Source organism: Teleopsis dalmanni, chromosome 1 (assembly GCF_002237135.1).
Source record: "Teleopsis dalmanni isolate 2A chromosome 1, ASM223713v2, whole genome shotgun sequence".
Taxonomy (NCBI): Eukaryota; Metazoa; Arthropoda; class Insecta; order Diptera; family Diopsidae; genus Teleopsis; species Teleopsis dalmanni.
The window spans coordinates 185,402,667-185,425,815 of NC_051846.1; the positions used below are offsets into that span (position 1 = coordinate 185,402,667).

General features: G+C 26.4%; 3 protein-coding genes across 3 annotated transcripts; 2 read left to right on the plus strand and 1 right to left on the minus strand.

The window, feature by feature from the left end:
- Positions 1–8,470: 8,470 nt before the first annotated feature.
- On the plus strand, positions 8,471–11,825 carry LOC119670699 (elongation of very long chain fatty acids protein AAEL008004-like). The gene is made up of 3 exons (XM_038081079.1): positions 8,471–8,578; positions 10,970–11,157; positions 11,218–11,825. The coding sequence occupies exons 1-3, from the start codon at positions 8,518–8,520 to the stop codon at positions 11,785–11,787; spliced, it is 819 nt and encodes a 272-aa protein (XP_037937007.1). The 5' UTR covers positions 8,471–8,517; the 3' UTR covers positions 11,788–11,825.
- Positions 11,826–15,399: 3,574 nt separating this feature from the next.
- Positions 15,400–20,161, minus strand: LOC119670706. The gene is made up of 3 exons (XM_038081088.1): positions 19,758–20,161; positions 18,861–18,984; positions 15,400–16,086 (listed from the first exon to the last, which is right to left on the minus strand). The coding sequence occupies exons 1-3, from the start codon at positions 20,030–20,032 to the stop codon at positions 15,976–15,978; spliced, it is 510 nt and encodes a 169-aa protein (XP_037937016.1). The 5' UTR covers positions 20,033–20,161; the 3' UTR covers positions 15,400–15,975.
- On the plus strand, positions 16,080–17,100 carry LOC119670700 (elongation of very long chain fatty acids protein F-like). The gene is made up of 2 exons (XM_038081080.1): positions 16,080–16,433; positions 16,501–17,100. Exons 1-2 carry the CDS (start codon positions 16,344–16,346, stop codon positions 17,068–17,070), a joined length of 660 nt encoding a protein of 219 aa, XP_037937008.1. The 5' UTR covers positions 16,080–16,343; the 3' UTR covers positions 17,071–17,100.
- Positions 20,162–23,149: the final 2,988 nt, after the last annotated feature.

Genomic DNA, 23,149 nt, shown 5'->3' on the forward strand with positions numbered 1-23,149 from the left:
ATTCAGTTTTATATTTTTTTGTTGTTTAGCTTTATTTTACACTACAGACGCCCTTAAGTGTTAACACACCTGGAAATATATTTGTTGCCATTATAAAAATATAAATAAGCAGGAAATCGTAAATGTGTGCATATCATGCAATTTTGTATTTATACAAATTTCATATCTTAATGTGAACTGGGAAGCACTTCCTTTATTTATGCTTATGTTTAGGATTAACTGCCAAATGCCTACCTGCCTAATATTACATATGCGGCCAATGTGCATATACAAACTCCTTATATTTGTAATATGTGCATTATTATATGTTATTAATTTCATTCAAAACTTCTGATTTATTTTTAATTCTTTTTCTTACTTTTTGAACAGCTATTAATCACATATTTTTATTTAAACAAGTATTTCTAAACCATAAAATCCATTACATGCGTGTGAGGATTATTGCCTTATTCTCACACACCTTTATTGCTTTTAGTATATTAGAAATACTAGATATAAATGGTTTTTATATATGCTTTTATTGTGTTCAAAGTCTGCTCCTAAAAATGTCAATAACGTGTAAGTTCAATTGCTTTTGGGGTGCAATAGTCTCGTACTCGGTACGATTTAAAACATCTTAAAACATGATTTTGTAAATTTACTGCTTATATTTTATAATATTAAAGGTTATTTACACATCTTTTAAACAAATTCCGAGCAGTTTAATTGTTTATGTTTACACGTGCAAGCAAAGTCAGAAGGTTACTCATACGCACTGGTGTACATGTATTGTAGACTGATCCGATTTAAACCATTGTTAAAAAAATGAAATTTGATGCTAAAGTGAGAAACTAAATAAAAAAAATATATGTATTTCTACTTTACTATTTAATAATATATCGTATATTATCGTATAACATTATATTATATCTTAGAAATAAATAAATACTGTACATAAAATTTCAACCAAAACAATGTTGTAAACAGATGCACATATATACTAGAATATAAAATGTAGAGTAAGAAATATACTATAGAATTATTATTATATTAATAATTAATGATATTACTAATATATTATTATTAATATATAGAATTAATATATATCCAAAGCTCTCTCATATCGCGGTTCAATCATTTAAATTTATTTTTATTATATTTATATTAAAGTTAATATTATTATTATTATTTATTACTGATTCAAAAAATTCATACAGTACTTACAAAAATTATAGATTATTTACTTAAAATCTCAATTGACAATAACATATTTGTTGTGTGTCATTTATATTAAAGTTAATATAAATTATATTAAATAATTTTTAAATAATTTTTAATACTTTCAAATAACTTATTATTAATTCAAAATTGACAACAACATATATGTTGTGTGTTATTTATATTTAAATTAATATAAAATATATTAAATAATTTTTAAATAATTTTTAATAATTTTAAATAATTTATTATTAATTCAAAATTGGCAACAACATATTTGTTGTGTGTCATTTATATTAAAATTAATATAAAATATATTAAATAATTTTTAAATAATTTTTAATAATTTTAAATAATTTATTATTAATTCAAAATTGACAACAATATATTTGTTGTGTGTCATTTATATTAAAATTAATATAAAATATATTATATAATTTTTAATAATTTTAAATAATTTATTATTAATTCAAAATTGACAACAACATATTTGTTGTGTGTCATTTATATTAGTTTATATAAATAATATAAATAATAAAAATAAGTTAATACAAATTATATTAAATAAATTTTAAATAATTTTTTTACTATTTTAAGTAATAAACTTAAACTTTCATTCATATTTTTTAATATTATAATATTAATAGTATATTCTAAAATAATTAAAACCGGCTTAATTAAAAAGATTAATGATTACAAAAAAATTTTTTTTGTTTAGTTAGATGTAATATACAGTAAGAAATTAATAAGTAATAATACATAATGAGAAACTGTTAAATACAGTGCTCGCTCAAAAACATGAAATACTTTTAAGCTTAATTTCTGTTCACCTTTGAAAACTTTATTTATTTTTTAGAATTTATTTCACTTTTTAGAGAAGCAGTTTAATCTCAGAGTATTTTGTAATTAAAATACAAATACTTTTGTAATTAAAGCATTGGCGATTGAAATTCACTTGTCATTAGAATAATTAATAAATATTTTCATATTGAATAAATTTTAAAAATAGAATTATTGCAGTTTTATAATGTCACTGAACTGGAAACCATATTCACTTTTTATCTAAGAATTAGTTTATTTTAGTTTTATTAACAAAAGTTTATCGGTTCTATTTGTTGAGAATATTATGTTCTGTATTAGAGTTTTATATATATATTTATGTATTTATATGTATTATAGTTTTGGGATTATTATGTAAATATTTACAATATTAGCTTTATAATTTATTTATTACAATATATTTACCAAGCTTTTATTAAATTTATTTTACTTTAATTACTTTATTTTATTACTTTAATTTTTAAATAAATTAATATGATTAAAAAAAAATTGGATTTATAAATTGATATATTGAACTCTTTAAAAAACATGAAGAATTAGTAGCTTTTATATACTTGGAATATAAATTTTTTATATTATAAGCTTCAAAAATTATTTTCTTTTGGTACTTAACTATTTAATTTTTCAATACGATGCTTTTATCTGTTACAATATTATTTTAGGGTCAAAATTATAATACTTATAGATCTTTTCATATTTTTTTATATTTAAATGTTTTGAATCACTGTGAAAAAAGATGATATATTACCTTACACAATAATTTTGAACGTTTTTATGGAGCTCCAAACATATATTTCAACACAAATATCGTATATATAAATAGAAATCAGCAATTATTATTTTTAGATTATTAACAATATATAGTAGAATCTAATTAATAAAGGAAATATTTTTAAAAATATTATTTTATGAACTTTAAGCACCTCAACAAAGAAAAAGTAAACCTCGAACTAATCTAGAAATTCAATAACAGAAATGCAAGTTCCCATGGTTCTCTCTGAATATTTAGAAAATATTTACTTATATATTTAGTTAAATGTTTAAGGAATTGTGTTGACATTTTTCAAGTATGGTAATATGTTATACATTTGCAATCTTAAGAATATTGACAGAAAATATGTGTTGCCCATAACCTCCGATGGCACGTCGAAATTATTGATCAAATAACTCATACGTGTGCCCAAATACTCATACTTAGTAACGAGACAGTTGAATACACATAGAAGGTAAATAAATGTAGTTGGAAAGGATATACAAACAATGTCAAACCATGTTTAGTTTCCTTTATATATAAGTCAATAATATAAGATAAAAGCCAAATACATTTTCTAAAAATTATAAAATAAAAAAAATGAAAGAGTGAAATAAAATTATATGTTATTTTTACAATATTTTTTAGAGTTTAAGTACTCTTTTTATAAGTATTTAGCGATCCTAAAGTGAATATTTTAATAATTTTATAAATATTGTAGTCATTATATAGTGCCGAAAGATTAGTCATGTACTTAAGAGTAAACAATTTAGTCTTCCAGCATTATTTCATCAAGTTATTACTATTTTCAACAGTCGTACAATCAATCCTTATTTTCATATCTAATTTTTTAAATAAATTATTATATACAATACACATAATAATTAAAAAAAAAAGTACACTATCTAAAATTATAACTTCAAGTTTGGATTTCAGAGCACTCAACGTAAGACAAACTCAGTTTCTAATATTTGGACGTTCTAATCTCTTAGAATTTAAATGCGTGAGCGTTTACTGTACCTAAATATATGCGTTAAATTCAATTCAATATAAATCCAAGTGCATTTAACTTGATTCATTTGCAAACATTTTTATAATAAACAAATTTATATTGAACCATTGGCCTGAGCGTTTATGACTAAACTACTTACTGTTGTGATAACCTAACTTAACCTATAGCAATTTAACCTTTATTTCAAACATTTGAGAGATACTCGTATTTTGAGAATATTGTTGAATTTGTGGGTATAATAATGGGCAGAATATACACTATTTTTAATTATTAATAAATAAAAAAAATTATTAAATTTTATCTTTAATTTATTGTTTTTATTATATGAATTTGTCAGATTTTTTGAACAGTGAAATTAAAATTCGCTCTAAGTTTTCATCTTTGAATACCAATTTATATAATTGGATAAAAAAATTAATTACTTAATTCTTAATTAAAGCTTAAATTTAAAAAATCAACTTAAAGAAACTACGCTAGAAACGACAATTTTTAATATATTGATATTTGTTATGAATAATAAAAACACAAAAAAGAACTTGTCTACCAATTGTGTATTGTGCTAATAGGAATAAAATAAATAAAGAATAATACTTGTAATTTATAAAAAAAATAATAATTGTAATTGCAGTCCTGGGTAGACCAGTGCTTTCTCAACCATAGGTTGTGGTTTCATAACAGTTTGGATTTTTCGTATTTGGATTGTTAACCCTATGCTCAACCCCCTTTTATGATGGCAAGTCATTAAGATATCCTTTTGTTTTTATCGGTAATCTACTTTTGAGATTGCGATTGCTGCCATTGATCTCCTGTAAAGATTCTTTTGCCACCGTCTCTAAAACATAGTAACCTAATTTGTTCCCATGTAAGCCTATTGACCTCAACTTCAAAATATGTTGAAGTACCTCATGTACCCTTTCCACTTTATTTCTTTGAATACGGTATAGTTCACCCTTTGACGCATTGCCTAGGTCGCGCCACGTGAAGGATGAAACTAGGAATTTGCATCTATAACCTTATATATAATATATATTAACTCTTGGCAGACATCTAAGCAGACATTTTAATAAAAAATGCGATTACCTTCAGTCATTTCTGAGAGGATATAATGATTTCATCCTAAAGCATCAATTGATATTGTTAATATGTGTGTTATATATATTTTAGTCTCATCGTGGTATAATATAATAACTAAAACCCGCAATGAATCTGATAAATTCAATATAGAACATTCAGTTTAAAATTTACAAGCAGTTTAAAGTAAATATACATTTAAACCTATTTTAAAAAAGGTTAATGATACCTATTATTAACAGTAAATTAAAAAAAAATTATTATACAATTGTTTACTTATTTAAAATTAGCGTCACAATTTTTTTTAAAAAATATTATAATTGTGATTTGAAAATTAAATTGTTTTTATAAATTGTTTTACACAAATAAAAAGTTTAAGTCATAGTTCAACTTAAAATATTCACTTTTGTTTTTATAACAAAGTTTTATGTTCCTATATAATATTACTGACGTCTTATAAAATTATTAAAAATTGTTTTTATATTATAAAAAAATATTTATATTATAAAATATTAAGATAATATACTTAATTTTATTAACGGTGTCATGCAGTTCAAATAGAATTTCAGTTTTATATTCATTTTTTCCAATGAAAAAAATTACATAAAATTATGTTTTAAGTTTAATTTCTTAAAAAAGTGTAATTCTCTATATAAGATATAAATCTATGATTTTTAAAAGTTTTTTATCGGAATAAAAATAGGAAAAACAAGGTACCAACACATCTTTTTTAGTTTATAATGTAATATAAATAACTATTAGAGTTATCATATAATGGTTACTGTATCTGCATATCTATATGGACATTAGGTATTATCCAAGTGGACATTTACTCATAGTTATGATACTAAACACCGTTTGAAGCACTTTAATATTGAAGGATATGTGTATAAAAGAATTTGGTTGATTTCTAATTGATTTATAGATTAAAATATCATCGAAGGGTTCAATAATATTAAGATACGATTTGCAGTAAATGTTAGATATAAAATTCTTAAAAGTAAATAAAATAATAAGAATCAAATAAATAATTAATTAAAATAAAAATTTAATTATCAAAATAAATTAAATAAGAATTAAAAAATCAATTGATCAAAGAGACACTAAGGGTTCTTAACAAAATAAAACACGAACAATATTTACATTATACGAGTAAGTAATTTTAAATATTATGGACGGTTGATTTGTAAGAAAATGGCCTCAAGTTGCATATCTCGACTTCGAACTAACATCTTAGATAGGAAACATCCTATAATTGAATACATAACATATAAGAAAAATGTTTCGGGGATGTTGCATTGAAACATATAACTATTTTCAAACTATAGTATATGTATATAATACATATTATAATACATATTACATACATATTATAATAGATATACATATAATTAGATTATATAATAACAGCTAGTAAGCTCGATATATATAAAATTTGGAAAACAATGCTGAACTCTAAATGCGTCTAAATGGTCTAAATAACTTTATTAAGCTGCAATTTAGTTCTTTATACTTCTCTTATTAGTTTATTGTTAACCATTAATTGTTAATAGTCTTCTAATTGCTAATATGACAAATGGCTTAAATCAATGTTATTAATGTTATGTGCCCAAATTATAAATATTCTAGCCATTTATTAATTAACATCACATAAATTTATTAAGTAAATTAGTTTTTCTAATTGCATGCAAATCGTTGAAAATATACGATATCCGTCGATATCCGATTTAACAAATAATATGTCCAATAAATAAATACATATATTGTTGTTGATGCTATCAATATAGAAATTTAAGCCGTGATGAACAATAAAACGTCTCTGTATTCCTGTCTCATATTTTGCACTTCTAAATATGCTCTGCAATGGATCTCAACCATAATTATGGGACAGCTTAAAAGATAACACGCTTGAATTCCCAAAAATAGAGGGAAGACATGAGCAATAATTAATGAGAAAAAATTAATGAAATAAAAAAAAATAAAGAGAAAACTTTTATATCATAATTTTTTCTGTTAGTTTATATCGAAAATAATATACAAATTACAGTATTAATTACATTTTGCGTCATTACGCTGCCGTTAAAAATGTATCAGTTTTAATTACATAAATTAGAATTAAAACACGTTTATTTTTTATAAACGACTATAATTATAATAAATATATTGTATAAGACAAAAGAATTAATTGTTTAGACTGGACAACGTTCGTTGGGTCAGCTAATTGTTTATAAAGAAAGTGAACTTTGTGAGGTGGTCTTGTTTACATTAATTATATTATATTGCCTTAATATAAAAACAATGTACAGTAGTCTCTCGATAATTTGAACCGTCAATAATCCGAATAACTAATAGTTCGGACATTCGAATATTATTTCGATAATTCAGAAACAAAGTAAAAACAATACCTGAATAATCCAGCTATGATATTTCATATTTTTTTCACTTATTTTATTTTCAAAATTCCTATTATTTTTATAAGTACTCGTAGTATCTCAAGTATACAGATGCAATGATTTTGTTAATTAATGTATTGAATATAAGTATTTCAGGTGACTGAAGTTAATGTTCATTAACTACTCAACCCTCTTACGTTGTTACTGTTGTATATGTTTATGCTATTTCGGATTCTCTCGTGTAACGATCATAATGCACGAAGGCTAGAGAAAGCCTCTTACGATTGTACTCGTGTGAATGTATTTATAAACCTACTTCTGTAAGAAGTCTTAACTTTGTAGTGTAAAGGTGATACAATATATAAATGATAATTTAATGTTTTAATAAGCAAAAAAAATTTTTTTAAAAACAATTTTGTTTTTTTTTTTTTTAAATTCAGGCTTATTGGTCAACAGCTAAATAATGATCTTTTAAAAAATATTTATTTGTTTTTAAAGATTTTATTTTTACCAATATTTCGACTGTAATCTATAGTCATCATCAGGGTGCTATACAATTTAAATACATGTAACAATAATTTGGTACATATTATACAGAAACAAAATTGTTTTACAGGATGTTCTATAGTAGTTCAAAAGAGTTACTATGATGGTCAAGTGATCGATATTTGGCATCATTATTCATTAATGGCATAAAGTTATCTATTGAATAAAAAAATGTTGACACATCTGATCAATTATGTTTTATATATTTCACTTTGATGATTCTACAACTCTTAAAAAAACATCCTATAAATATCGTAAATAAATTTAAAAAATTATAAAAAAAATAGAGTCACTCAAAGTGAAATGTATATAATATCTATATTTTTTTTAACTAATTTATATGACATGTGCTACTCTAATATTCGTACGTACTTAGTATGCATATAAAGATTTTAAGTACCTAACCAAATTACTTCGAAAATGATTAAGTTAAATACGTTCATCATTTCATTTAATGAAAATTACACATGAAATTGTTCACAGGGTGCGTGAACTTCATTTACTTTTATTTTGGTTTTTATCACTTCATATAATAACTTTAGAATAAAACAATTTTATTTTTATTTTTATTTTTTTAATAAAAAACATTTGTGAAAATTATAATTCAGCAAGTTACATGAGATTTGTTTAAAGTTTAGTATTGTATTTAACATCAAGCGGTTTAGTACTTTAGTTCAAGATAAAAATCTGTAGTATTGCATGAAATCATGGCGTCGATCATCACTAATATATTGGATAAATTAAAGAAAATTGATGAAACCTATAAAGGTAAAAATACCTACAATAAAGTGAAATTTTTCATTATTTCTTTTATTTGAATAATATATTTTAATTGAAACGATATTTTATGAACTAATTAATTACATACTCTTAAATGTATGTACCTATAGCTAAAAATTGTTTCTATTATACATTTTAAATAAATAATAAATAGTACCTTACCTTAGTTTTTGCTAGGTCGGTGGTGTAATTATAAAAAAGTTGTAAAATTTTTCATTTTCTTGTAAAATCATAAGAAGTTAAAGGCAAATCGTATCTTCCATCATGCTGGTTCCATTAATCTAATTTACTCATAGTGTACATTAACTGTTAATTAATTAATTAACAGTTAATGTATATATATACATATTATTAGTGTAATTATTAAATAATTGTAGAATTTTTAGGTTCCTTGAAAAGGAACATAAGAACTTTAAATACTTTTATGCTTCAGAGGTCAATACGTATCGTCCATCCTGCTATTTTATGTTATCTACAGTGCTCATTGATTACAATAACAGAATAATTATTTACTTCATAATTTTATATGGAATGTGGTTATATACTATTAGACATATATATTAGAACAAGGAATTTAAAAAATTAAATAATCTTAAATAATATCAATTGCTTTAAAAATCATTATCAAATACTTTACCAGATCAAAAAAGTTACTTAGACTTAAAATTCTTTCCAAGATTATAGACATGATGTGATTAAAGTATATTGTCATAGAATTGAGGTATTAGTTGTTATGCGTGATTTATATTAAATTTTATTTACGTATAGTCAGTCCCAAGGTAAGGTTTTATTCTTGTGGTTTGTGACAAAATAGTTAACCAATAAGTACACGTATCTGTAATATTTGATATAAAAAGAAAAATAAAAAATACGAAAAAAAATTATGGAATAAAGCTATATTTCTAGATTAACACGTTTTCTAAATACTTACAGTCATACTTTATTAGTTAATTGCAGTAGCAGATCAGTAAATATCCTTGTATTTTCAATAAATAAAGATTAATCTTCGATTCTTTTGCCATTATCGATCTTCCAAGTTGTCAAAGAAAGTACCTTCCTAAAAACCTCTTTTTTTTCTTCTTCTTGCTCTCATAAGTATCCACTACTTCTCAAATGAGTGTTGAAAGAAATGCTGAGTTTCTCAACGTGGGCTCTTATACACTAATGTCCATAGAGGATAGCTGTTAGCCTTGCAGTATTCATGCGGTCATTGTTTATAATTTCTCAGGATTTGGTCATGTTCTATGAGTTTAGATTCTTGTACTTCTACATATTCTGAATAGTTTTGGTGTCCTCTCTGTTCAGAATGGGTATCCTAATCTTTCTACGAATATTTTACATTTTTTAGCACTATTGAACCGCTTTTATCAGTGAAATATATATGTTAAGTATAACATTCTATTATATAGGGTGCTTTTAATACAAGACAGAAATATTATTGGAATAAAATTTTTTTTATTATAATCTGATAGATAATTTCAAGGCATATGTTCGCTGCGGATACGAGTAACATGATCCATTCGATCAGTCAAAGATTTGACTATTTTTTGCAATAAATGTGGCCGTATCTCGTCAATGACGTCAATGTCAATGGCATGAACATTGCTTTAAGAGTTGTTGGTGTGTCGGCATAAACCAGTAACTTAACATAGTCTCTTAAAAAGAAATCGAGAGGCGTTAAGTTGCCTTGCTTAACTGAGTCTAACTACTTCTATAATCAATTACTATTTACTATTTACATTTCTATTTACAAAATTATGTTAAAAATTTATAAATAAAACAAAAGAAGTATTTTAAACTGACGTCAAACAAATATCAACTAACACACTGCTATGCTTATATGCTATATTTAACTTATAGAATTTAAAAAATAAGGAAGTTCAATGGTCGTTGACTTAAGTTACTTAAAGGTTCATTTCCGTATCATTTTATAATATAAAGTTATAGACATAGACATATATCATAGAGTTATGATAAAAATAATGTTTATAGAAGTTTACTTCAGCACATCACAAAAGGCAAATAATGTATTCGAGTGAAAATGTAGAAAATTTTATTAATACTAGTATTTATAGTACTTCTCTATACTATAAGTTACTTAAAGGTTCATTTGCGTATCATTATATTCATTATTTTTAAATTGATAAAATAATTTTTTAACGTAGAGATTTTATTTATAAAAACTTTCAATAAATTGTTTGAAATTTTTATAAACCTATTTCTACGCTTTTTCTTAATTGTCAATTTATTATAATTAATTTTAATTTAATTAAATACTATATATTATTTTATAGTTACAACATTGTTCAATATTATTGAAATTTAAATATTTTAATATATACTAATTTTTGTATTAATATTTAATATTATTTTTTATAGATCCTCGCACTGAATCTGTATTTATAGGCAGTCCACAATTTATTTTTTCTATACTTTCAATCTATACTATTTATGTTTTATATCTGGGACCAAAAATAATGGCAAATCGCAGTCCAAGGAATATAAAAGGAATCCTATTACTATATAACTTTGCACAAGTAGCACTTAATGGAATCTTAGCAGTTTGGGTAAGATCACATGTCTGACTTTTTAAATTATAATTATTAAATTACATTTATAATTTATAGAGTCTTTACCGCTTGATCATTCTTCGTCCATATGATAGCCTACTTTGTATGACTGTGCAGAAAGACAATACTGAAGCAGCTTCCGTTGAACTTCGTATCGTCTATAGTTACTTACTGTTGAAAATGTTGGACTTAATGGATACAGTTTTTTTTGTACTACGTAAAAGCACAAAACAAATAACTTTTTTACATGTGTATCATCATATCATGGTAGCATTGGGTTCATTTTTATATGCCCGTTATAGTCCAGGAGGACATGTTCTAATGATTTCGATACTCAACAGTATAGTTCATGTTGTTATGTATTTTTATTATCTTATGTCTGCGCTCCGATTAAAATATTTTAATGTTGCAGGATTGAAAAAGTATATAACACAACTTCAACTATTACAATTTGTAATATTTGTAATATCTTTCGGGATTACACTCTTCATTGAATGTGATTATCAATTATGGGCAAAAATTTGGGGTTGTTTCCAAAGTGTATTTGTTCTCTTGCTCTTTCTAAATTTCTATCTTAAATCATACCTTCAAAAATCTAAACAAAAATCTACTTATAAAACTCAATAAGTGTAAAGTTGATTTAAGTTCGATGTAGTTTTTGTTAAATAATTTGTGTACAAAATATCAAATAATAAAATAATAATTATATAAATAATCGATTTTTAATTAAAAATTACTTTTACGCTATGATTAGAATTCTATTTCAAATGAAAAAGGGTGTTACACTAACCAAATGTACATATCCAAAAATTTGTTTAATTTTTAATGAAGTGAATGGGTTCCAGTTCTTTATGAACGGGGTGTGGTCACGCGTAATATAGTATCAGTATACCTAAGCCTATGCCATTGTGCGTAGTGCCACATCATACCGTTCTCGAAGTGAACCTGTTTTTCATGTCGATTATCTTTTTACATAGCAGAATTTCATAGATCTAGAGAGCAAAGCTCAATAGAACACATAATCTTTGGTATTATCCTTTGGTATTTCGGATATCGTCAAATATCCAATACTGGCGTTTTATAGAAACATCTATTGAAACAGATTATTTCTATTTTATTTTTTGATTCGATCAAAAAATACATAAAGGATATAGCTCTGAAATAATTTGTGAAAACTGACAGACTTACCAACACCGCGTTATCAAATCTCATAATGGTTACAGGCTCCTCAGGGAGGTATGCAGATTTGAGGTCAATTATTGCTTAGTCTGATGAAGTGTTAAACATTAATCCAGTCAAGGCGTAAAGAGAGGTTTTAAAAATACGTCGAGTTAAGAAAGAGTAAAAGTCCTCAAGTGCACTACCTCAAAGAGCTTCAACATAATAATAACACAAAAAAAATATAATCTTTATATAGATTAATATATAGATTAACTTTGGAGTAGGTGGAAATTTAAATATTCCACTTACTTTTCAAAAATTTTGTTCCATTAACCATAATCTCGTTTAAGAAGTATAGGTAAGTAAGTATATTTGTGTACCACAAGCATAATAAGAAAGCGACAAATACTGGTCTCTAAGTGGTCTATTTTTTTGAAATGGTGCTCCAACAGGCATTGACCCTGATAAACTCAATAATACAATTTTGATATGTAATATGATACAATATAAGTTTGTTCTTTATATGCCTTCCTGGCAAAGTACAGAATAGCTCAGGTCCAATTCATTGTCAAATACTATGGTTTATGCTCTTCTTAATACGATTTGTTTAACCTCTTGAAATTAACCTATGTGTTGTCAATTAGTTGTTCCATAGAAATAAATTTCTCTTAGCAAAAGCCTAAAGTTTGGAAATAGAAAATAGTTACATAGACTTAAATCTGAAAAATATTGTATATGGGAACCCTACCAACTTACTGATTTGTCTTCGTATTCCCAGTATTGCACAATAATTTTTGCTGTTGTCTAGTTTATTCATGAATTAAATAATTATATATATATTTTTTTAAAATAAATAAATAAATATATATATATATACACAATTTTTTTCAACAAAGAAAGTACACTACAACGCCGTATAATTAGTGGCATTGCTTTTAAAATTACTTTTAATCATGTGCAAAATGCGCATTTCCTTTCACTCTATAGTAAACCTTATTTTTTATTTATTTAATAGATATCACTTCACAAATCCAAGATCTTATGTCAATGAAATCGGAACAATAAAGTGTTATTGAATGAATAATTATTTTCTAATACTATAATTATGGGGAAATATTGTCAGTATATCTGGTTCTCACATAAATCAAATTTATACGTATTGTCCATTAGGAGCTACGTTTGCACTCTATTGGTAAGTTTATTAGTTTTAAATAGAGTTACCTAGCCCTAGTATATTACTAAGTAACTATCTGATTACTAGAAAATTTTTGAGTCTCTTTTCAATTTAAGAATTATGACGGTTTTCTGTTTGGATATATCTTGCTAGTTATCGCACTATATTATATGTATCAAAGCGTTTAACCTGTTTTTCTCTCGACTTTTCTAGCACAAGGCTCCACTTTTTTTTTGGACAGAGCATATTTCAACATCGAAAAAGCTGCACTAGTCCGGCAGCAGGTATAACTGTCTTATGTTTAAATGCTCGCAGTAAACTACATCTTTTAACTTGAAGCCATCTGTGAGGAAGATTTTAGTATTGACTTTCAGTAACAGGCATTTTTATCACTCTTCTGCTTCTGCTATTCTACTACTTCTACATATATAATCCATAACTATTATTTGACCTGTAGGAGTATACTATGCGCATGCTTCAGAGTTTTGAATTTATTTTTATGTCAAGGTTAATAACGGATTATTTCTCAGTGTTTATGAAAAATTTTCTTTTATACCCAATTTCAGATGTGAAAAAGCAAGATACCGCAGGGGACCAAATAAGGTAGATACACTTATTTATATAAGTAATAAGGATTATCGGTAATAATAATGACTTTAATCAAGAGCTCACAGCATATTACATCATTATATTCATTTTACAATCAATTTCTTATTTTTTGTTTTGTTGTGAGGAGTTCGCTGGAATGGTGTGTCCGACTCCTACTTTGTAGCATATGGACTAAAACACCCCCTCTTCTTCTGTGTGATTTCTCGCCCCAAAACCAAATTCGTATTACTTCAGGGAGGATCCCTTATAAGTTGGCCATCCATGCATGTGCTTCTCGAAAAACTTGTGTACAGGCTCCCACTCCTGATCCGAATTGGAAAGTCATCAGATTGTTATTAGTTTTAAATTTTTTGTGTCCAGATCTTTCTTCTTTTCCCTTAACACATTTTCAATGAATTGCATGATTTTGTTCCAATTTCATTTTACAATGGAATTTTACCATCTAACGAATCCAACTCTTTGGTTTTCATTATTCCGGTAAAAAAGGAAGCGTTTGTGGTAGCCGTTTCTTAGATTATGAAGTGACAATAGTGCACCACATATTGTTGAGGATATCAAAACTTATTTAAAAGACTTGTCTCGCTAGTCTCGCCTTCATTATGTTACAACTTATAGTCAGTAACATTTCAGTAATTTAAAAAACTAAAGTATACTTGACTGGATTACTTCTAAAGATGAAAAATGCTGTCAATACGGAATTATGGTAGAAAACTTGTAGATTCTGAGAGACTATACTTATAATAATGACGTTTATAAAAGAATAGTTTTATTGTACCAAATTGATTTAAAAAACTCTTTATTTTATATTCTTAATTAATGTCGTTTTTATTGATTACATATTTTATAGACTGCATGCACTTTGTACAGATTTCATAACTTAACTATTTATTTTTTCTAGTACAATAATTTTCTAAAAACATATTTCCACAAAATTATTATATGAGATCTGTTTTAAGTTTAGTTTTACAATAAACATCAAACTGATTAGTACGGTTACATACGTTAAAGACATAGTTTTATCGATTAATTTGAGATTCGAAGTATTCTATATAAAACAAATAATGATTTCAATGATCAGTGAAGTGTTTGAGAAATTTAAAAAAATTGATGACACGTATAGAGGTATAAATTACAGCGGAAGGAAACTACTTTTAATCGTTTTACTGCTTTAATTAAATATAATTTAAACAATAGTAAAATTATCTACATATGATAATTGCTTTATTGGATATAATTTTATAACAATTACTTATGAGTCTATGAGGATTAAGATTAGATAATACTTAAATTAGAACTTTTAAGTTATAATTCAGTGCAAAAATATACTTTTACGACAACTAAAAAAGCACAAAGGATGTCAAGATATGTTAAACAAATAATTATATTAATAAAAAAAAGAACAGGACTGAGCTACTATAAATGTTCATACCAAATCTTAACAATTAAATATAAGAATTGAATTTTGGGAATGAATAAAAATTGCATCCGATTAAAACACTTGCAATAACATATTCTGTTAAACATCATTTTCAGTACAGAGTGATCAAAGTAGCTTCACAGGAGCTACTTTAACGAATGTAGCGGCAATAAAGAAATAGATCGGCGCACTTGCTAAACTGAATAAGATATGGTCTTCAAATTTTTACAGTGTTGAAACCAAAATCACGATATTTAAGTCCTGCGTTTTGTCAGTGCTTTTGTATGGATGTGAAACGTAGTTCGTCACTGAACAAGTGCAGCAAAAATCATCAGAAGTTTTTGGCCAAACCTCATTTCTAACATTTAAAGGCTGAATTTGGCTGAATAGAACAAACACTACGCAAATCGATAGTTGACATCGCAAATATGGCACTCCGATATAAACCACAAGGCTACGAAGAGGTCGTCCGAAAATGATTTAGAGAAGGTCCACACCAATCGAACGCAGGGTCCAACAGAAATAGCATCATAGCATATAACAGCATCAGATACGAGAAGTTGCGCTGCAATGAAAGCAATGGAAATTACTTGTAAATAGCTTATGTCCAGTATGAAGGCAGTGCAGAATCATATGACGCCGCACAAGGCTCACTAATAATAATAACAATCCTTTAAACTTAATTACTAGTTAACATATTAATATTCAATTTTTTCATTTCTAGATCCTCGCACTGAATCTATATTTAAATACACTCCATATTTCGTTTTCATAATACTTTCAATCTATACAATTTTTGTTTTATATCTGGGACCAAAAATAATGTCAAAACGTAATCCGATGAATATTAAAAGCATGATATTAATGTATAATTTTGCACAAGTGGTATTAAATGGGATCTTAGCATTTTGGGTAAGAATATATATATCTACATATAACTGCAATAATTATTTTTACATTAAATTCATATTATATATAGGGTCTCTATCGCTTGATCGTTCTTCGTCCATATGATAGCCTACTTTGTATGACTATACAGAAAGACAATACTGAAGCAGCTTCCGTTGAACTTCGTATCGTGTATAGTTACTTACTGTTGAAAATGTTGGACTTAATGGATACAGTTTTCTTTGTACTACGTAAAAGCACAAAACAAATAACTTTTTTACATGTGTATCATCATATCATGGTAGCATTGGGTTCATTTTTATATGCCCGTTATAGTCCAGGAGGACATATTCTAGTGATTTTGATACTTAACAGTATAGTTCATGTTGTTATGTATTTTTATTATCTTATGTCTGCGCTCCGATTAAAATATTTTAATGTTGATGGATTAAAACGGTATATAACACAAATTCAAATTATACAATTTGTTATATATATAATATCTTATGGGATTACACTCTTCATTGAATGTGATTATCAATTATGGGCAAAAATGTGGGGTTGTTTCCAAAGTGTATTTGTTCTCTTGCTCTTTCTAAATTTCTATCTTAAATCATACCTTCAAAAATCTAAACTAAAATCTACTTATAAAATCCAATAAGTGTAAAGTTTATTTAAGTTCAAAGTAGTGTTTGTTAATTAATTTGTGTACAAAATATCAAATAATAAAATAATAATTATATAAATAATCGATTTTTAATTAAAAATTACTTTTATGCTATGATTAGAATTCTATTTCAAATGAAAAAGGGTGTTACACTAACCAAATGTACATATCCAAAAATTTGTTTAATTTTTAATGAAGTGAATGGGTTCCAGTTCTTTATGAACGGGGTAATATAGTATATACGCGTAATATAGTATCAGTATACCTGAGCCTATGCCATTGTGTGTAGTGCCACATCATACCGTTCTCGAAGTGAACCTGTTTTTCATGTCGATTATCTTTTTACATAGCAGAATTTCATAGATCTAGAGAGCAAAGCTCAATAGAACACATAATTTTCGGTATTATTCGTCCAGTATCTACTTAACCTAGGCTATTCATAACCTAGCTATTTTGGATACCGTCAAATATCCATTACTAGCGTTCTATAGAAACATCTATTGAAACATATATTGATTTAATTGCTCATGCATTATTTTTTTTATTTTTTTTTATTTTATTTTTATTTTATTTTTTGATTCGATCAAAAAAAACATAAAGGATAGAGCTCTGAAATTATTTGTGAAAACTGACAGACTTACCAACACCGCGTTATCAAATCTCAGAATGGTTACAGTCTCCTCGGGGAGATATGCAGATTTGAGGTCAATTATTGCTTAGTCTGATGAAGTGATAAATATTAATCCAGTCAAGGAGTAAAGAGAGGTTTTGAAAATACGTCGAGTTAAAAAAGAGTAAAAGTCCTCAAGTGCACTACCTCAAAGAGCTTCAACATAATAATAATACAAAAAAAGTATAATCTTTATATAGATTAATATATAGATTAACTTTGGAGTAGGTGGAAATTTAAATATTCCACTTACTTTTCCACTTACTTTTGTACAACTAACCATAAACACGTTTAAGAAATATAGGTAAGTAAGTATATTTGTGTACCAAGAGGTCTAAGAGGTCTATTTTTTTGAAATGGTGCTCCAACATGCATTGACCCTGATAAACTCAATAATACAATTTTGATATGTAATATGATACAATATAAGTTTGTTCTTTATATGCCTTCCCGGCAAAGTAAAGAATAGCTCAGGTTCAATTCATTGTCAAATACTCTGGTTTATACTCTTCTTAATACGATTTGTTTAACCTCTTGAAATTAACCTATGTGTTGTCAATTAGTTGTTCCATAGAAATAAATTTCTCTTAGCAAAAGCCTAAAGTTTGGAAATAGAAAATAGTTACATAGACTTAAATCTGAAAAATATTGTATATGGGAACCCTACCAACTTACTGACTTGTCTTCGGATTCCCAGTATTGCACAATAATTTTTGCTGTTGTCTAGTGTATTCATGAATTAAATAATTATATATATATTTTTTTAAAATAAATATATATATATATATATAAAATTTTTTTCAACAAAGAAATTATACTATAACGCCGTATAATTAGTGGCATTGCTTTTAAAATTACTTTTAATCATGTGCAAAATGCAAGGCGTTGATACTTTGGACTATTTCATAAGAGTTTTCAAGCCAGTTAAATACAATTATTTTTATATCTAAACATTTAATCATATATGAACAAGCATACGTCCCTTTTTCAAACTAATAGCTTCTAAATATAAGTACTTCTTATGGTTACTCAAAAAGCTAATTTTAACCTTTTACGCTAATGAGACTTGCAATTAATAAATGCAATTAATGAGAGTTTGTGCATAGAGACTTACCTCTATTGTCGAATGTGGTTTCGCTATAGAAGCTGTAGATGAACCAGCTGCTAAAGTTTTTGCCGCATATTGACAATTTGATACCAGTTTACGATATATACGACATAATGCATCCACTTCATCTCTAAAAAATAAAATTATTAAAATCAGAAATATGATAACATTAATTTGTTAATAATGAGTGCTTTATGTTTCACCTCAGTATTAAATGTATTATCTAGTATTGTCACCTCAGTATTATCTGAACTATGGCGTATCCGTTTAGGAAAATAGATTCCCTTGACAATATAACCTAGAGATACATGGTGTATATAATGTATGAATAGGTGGTAAGTCTAATTAGATTATTATAAAACAATATCAATACAATAAATTAAACAACACAAACATGTAAATCTACAGTGGTATCTTGGAGGCTCTTGACTAAATAAGAAATACAAAAGGATCATAAAATTTTATTAGTCAAGAAGGAATGCTTCGTATTTCTCAATATATCTCTGAAATGTTTTACGTGAGATCTACCACATGTTTCATATATTATAAACATTTCACATTTATAATTGTAAAAATTTGACAGACACGACTTGTAAGGCGGGCACATGCAGTCCAAACAAATTATATAAATTATATACGGACTATAAACTAATGAAGCAATTGGAATATTTTCTAAGACCACGCATGATGAATACTTGGTAATACTCGAAATCGCGTTGTATGGGCAGCCGAATTTCAATAAATTAACTAAATTTTTGTGTTTGTCTTTTCATTCTTTGCTATTCGAAACCTTCAAAATTTTTAAAAATATAAATATAGAAGTTTTCAATTTCTTTCCTTCATTTTTTTTAACGAACATATTGTTTTTTAATCTATAATTAATACTTCAACATTTGCACTTACTTTGTAAATTTCGTTTTCTTACGTAGACTTTCCAGTAATTTTGGATTAATTTTACCACTCAACTCGTCCATTTTTTGTTTCCGCGAACGCCGTTTCAACTGTGATGTTGTATCAAAACTTTTTGACTGATTACTAGAATTACGTTTACCACTTGCCAAAAAAATTGTAACTGTTTTCAGAATAGTTTTGTTCATATGCAACGTTGACTTAGGCTTAGTTGAGGTGGAGGCAGTCGTTGCACCAGCAACCGGAGCAATGTTACCAGTACCAGGCATGTTTGGTGTACTTTCTCCTGTGTTCTTTTTTAAAAATTTTATTTTTTGTTGTTTAGCTTTATTTTACACTCTAGACGCCATTAACAAGACAGTGTTAATACAACCGGGAATATACATATGTGTTGCCATTATAGGGATATTAGAACATATGTATAAAAAAATATAGAAAATAAAAGTATAAATAAACATTTAAACGAGAATTATATATTAATTTGAATTGGAAAGCACTGTCAAACCAAAAAAAATTATAAACTCATATAAATGAGATTTCATGTGCTATGTGTGTGAAAATGTCACTGAAACTGTTCTAAAATGTGGTAATATTAATAAATCTTACTAAATTTCTTTCAAATTTATGACTACTTTAACTATTATCATGGCTTCCCAAACACCTATTAATCATATATTTCACTTTAACCCCGAGTTTCAAAAGCACAAGTTTCAATATAAGCGTGTTAGAGTTTTTTCTACTAAGAAAATAAATATTCCTTAATAAATTTGCCATTTGGAAAGCAATATAAATAATTTCTATAGATAAGTTTTTTTTATTGTGTGTGAACCGTGTCCTCAACAATGACACTAAAACACGCAAATTAAATTTATTTTGGGGTTGCAATAGTTGTGTAGAATGTAACTCAAACCTTTTAATATCTTTTTTTATGAGTTCTGAACTCACATTTTACCATATTTTATAGGTTATTCACACTTCTTGCAAACAAACCCAAAAGGTTAAATTTCTAATGTCTGTATATGCAGATGAAGAATGAATGTTACTCATACGCACTGTTGTGCATGCACATTGCTTGCATGAAAAGCATTAGTTTAGAAGACGTAAAATATTTTTAAATTCCTTAAATATTAAATTCAACAAATAAATAGAATTTTGTATTTGCATTTGTATAAGAATTTAAAGGAATTTATATATGGTAAAAGATATTTGTGTATAGAGAGTGTATTTAAAATTGTAAATATTTGTTTCTTTATCAAAGCTCTGAATAAAAACTCTTCGAACAATGAACTGTACGCTTTGCGTAAATGATATTAAATATCATTTTATCATTTAAGAAGTAGATACATATAAATATCAAGGTGTATTAGACATGATATACTTTTATAGTTATTAATATTTGCATATACGTGACAACAACTTTTTATGTTTATTACATTTTAAACTTTTTCAATTTAATTCAATAATTTGTTTCTAAATATTGAACATGTAAAAACTGTATTCTTTACTTATTCATTATATCCTTATATTATAGATGAAGGCAACATTAGGACGAATAACATCCTCAGGGATCTCAATATTAATCCGATGAAAAAATATATGAAGGATAGAACACTGAAATTTTTTACGAAAACTGACAGATTTACCCACAACGCGTTATTAAATTTCAGGATAGTTACAGGCTCCTCGGGGAGGTATGCAGATCTGAGGTTAATTATTGCTTAGTCTAAACAATAATTCAGTCAAAGTGTAGAGAGGGCTTATAAAGAAACGACACTATACAATGATATTTTTTGCAATGATAAGATACTCTTAGTGGATCGAAGAGGTTTTTATTCCACTAAAAACTAATCGATTCATAGGTTTTAAATCCAGCAGTGCTTTGTCTTTTGTCCAAGTAGTGCATAATTAAAATAAAATTTAAAAATTTATTTTTATAGCTATTCTATTCAATCGATAAAAGTGCATATTTCATCTACACATAGAAAGCAGGCAGCAATCGCAACAAACATCTGAGATGGATTTAAATATACAATATTAAAACTAAACCTTCTTCTTCTTATTTAGCACTACAGTACAGTGAGAACCTTGGGCTCCCTCACGATTTGTCACCATCTGTTCCGATCATCTGTTACTCTTTTCCAGTTCAGTAATCCAATTTTTCTTCCATACACGTTCTCATCCCATCTTGTTTTTGGCCTACCTCTGTGCTTAGTTGTCATCGGCTTTGCGTTGTATATGCTGCTTGGCTTTCTCTCCAGATGAATCGACTGATTGTTACAACAGTTTATGTAACAGTTTATAATATGATCCATTAATTTTAGTGATGATTTATTGAGTGTGTAAACAAGTTCATTGATGGAGGTAAAAGCAGAGATTACGCTTAAGAAGCAGAGACGACGCTCGATTGACGACTAACAACCAAACGAACCAAAAAGTATAGGTGTGAACAACTGCAGTGACGTATTAAAAGCTCAGAAGTGCGCGACTAGGAGATACATCCACCCTAAACCCTCCTGGATATGTGCATAAAAACAGCTGCTAAATCCTTTTATAATTGATTGATTTAGTAAATTGCAGAAAGACTACCAAAAGACACTTTCTAATATATTCTGTTACGCCATCTACTGGCAATTAAACGTGTCATTCAAGGGAAGGGCTTAGAGAAAGAAACAGGCTAAAAAAGAACTTTATTAATAATGTACAGATTAATTTATGCAATTAGTTGTAAATCTTTCATATATGAATGCATATTATATATGTATTATATATATTTGTTACCTTGTGAACTCCAAATACATATATTTTTAATTGTATAATCTATATTTATATATTTTATAACAAATTTTTTTGAATCTAATTTTTATTAATTTTATTGTTTATTATTTATACTGATTTTTTCATTAATATTGATAATATCATTATACAATATTTTTAAACTTCCTTGATAACATTTGTATACTCATATAACTCAAATACAAGTATTTCACTTCGAATTGAATAAATATTAATAAAAAAAATATAATACATATTTATATACTATTAAACTTTATTAATAATACTTAATAAGATATTTTTATTAAATTAAACAAATCAACAAAGAAAAAGTAAAGCTTCAACTAATCTAAAAACTCGATAACAGTAATGTAAATACCCATGGTTCTTTCTTAATATTTAGAAAAAACTTACCTATATATTTTTGCTGAAATGTTTAGGAAATTGTGTTAACAATTTCCAATTATGGTAGGTAAACGTGACACATTAACAAACTTGAAGATATCGACAGAAAGTACTTCTTAGTTTGGATGGCATGCAGAATTTATTGACAAAACAACTCATACGAATATGTTGACAACACGACCTGCTTGAGCACATTAAATAGAGTTTTC

Bases quoted from the DNA above. Each gene is read 5' to 3' on its own strand.
- LOC119670706 (XM_038081088.1), bottom strand. From the start codon at position 20,032: ATGCCTGGTACTGGTAACATTGCTCCGGTTGCTGGTGCAACGACTGCC. The intron at 18,985-19,757 runs GTAAGTGCAAAT...TTTATTTTTTAG, and splicing joins AAGAAAACGAAATTTACAAA to AGATGAAGTGGATGCATTAT. The intron at 16,087-18,860 runs GTAAGTCTCTAT...CTTTCATTGCAG, and splicing joins AACCACATTCGACAATAGAG to CGCAACTTCTCGTATCTGAT.
- LOC119670699 (XM_038081079.1), top strand. From the start codon at position 8,518: ATGGCGTCGATCATCACTAATATATTGGATAAATTAAAGAAAATTGAT. The intron at 8,579-10,969 runs GTAAAAATACCT...TATTTTTTATAG, and splicing joins AATTGATGAAACCTATAAAG to ATCCTCGCACTGAATCTGTA. The intron at 11,158-11,217 runs GTAAGATCACAT...TATAATTTATAG, and splicing joins ATGGAATCTTAGCAGTTTGG to AGTCTTTACCGCTTGATCAT.
- LOC119670700 (XM_038081080.1), top strand. From the start codon at position 16,344: ATGTCAAAACGTAATCCGATGAATATTAAAAGCATGATATTAATGTAT. The intron at 16,434-16,500 runs GTAAGAATATAT...TATTATATATAG, and splicing joins ATGGGATCTTAGCATTTTGG to GGTCTCTATCGCTTGATCGT.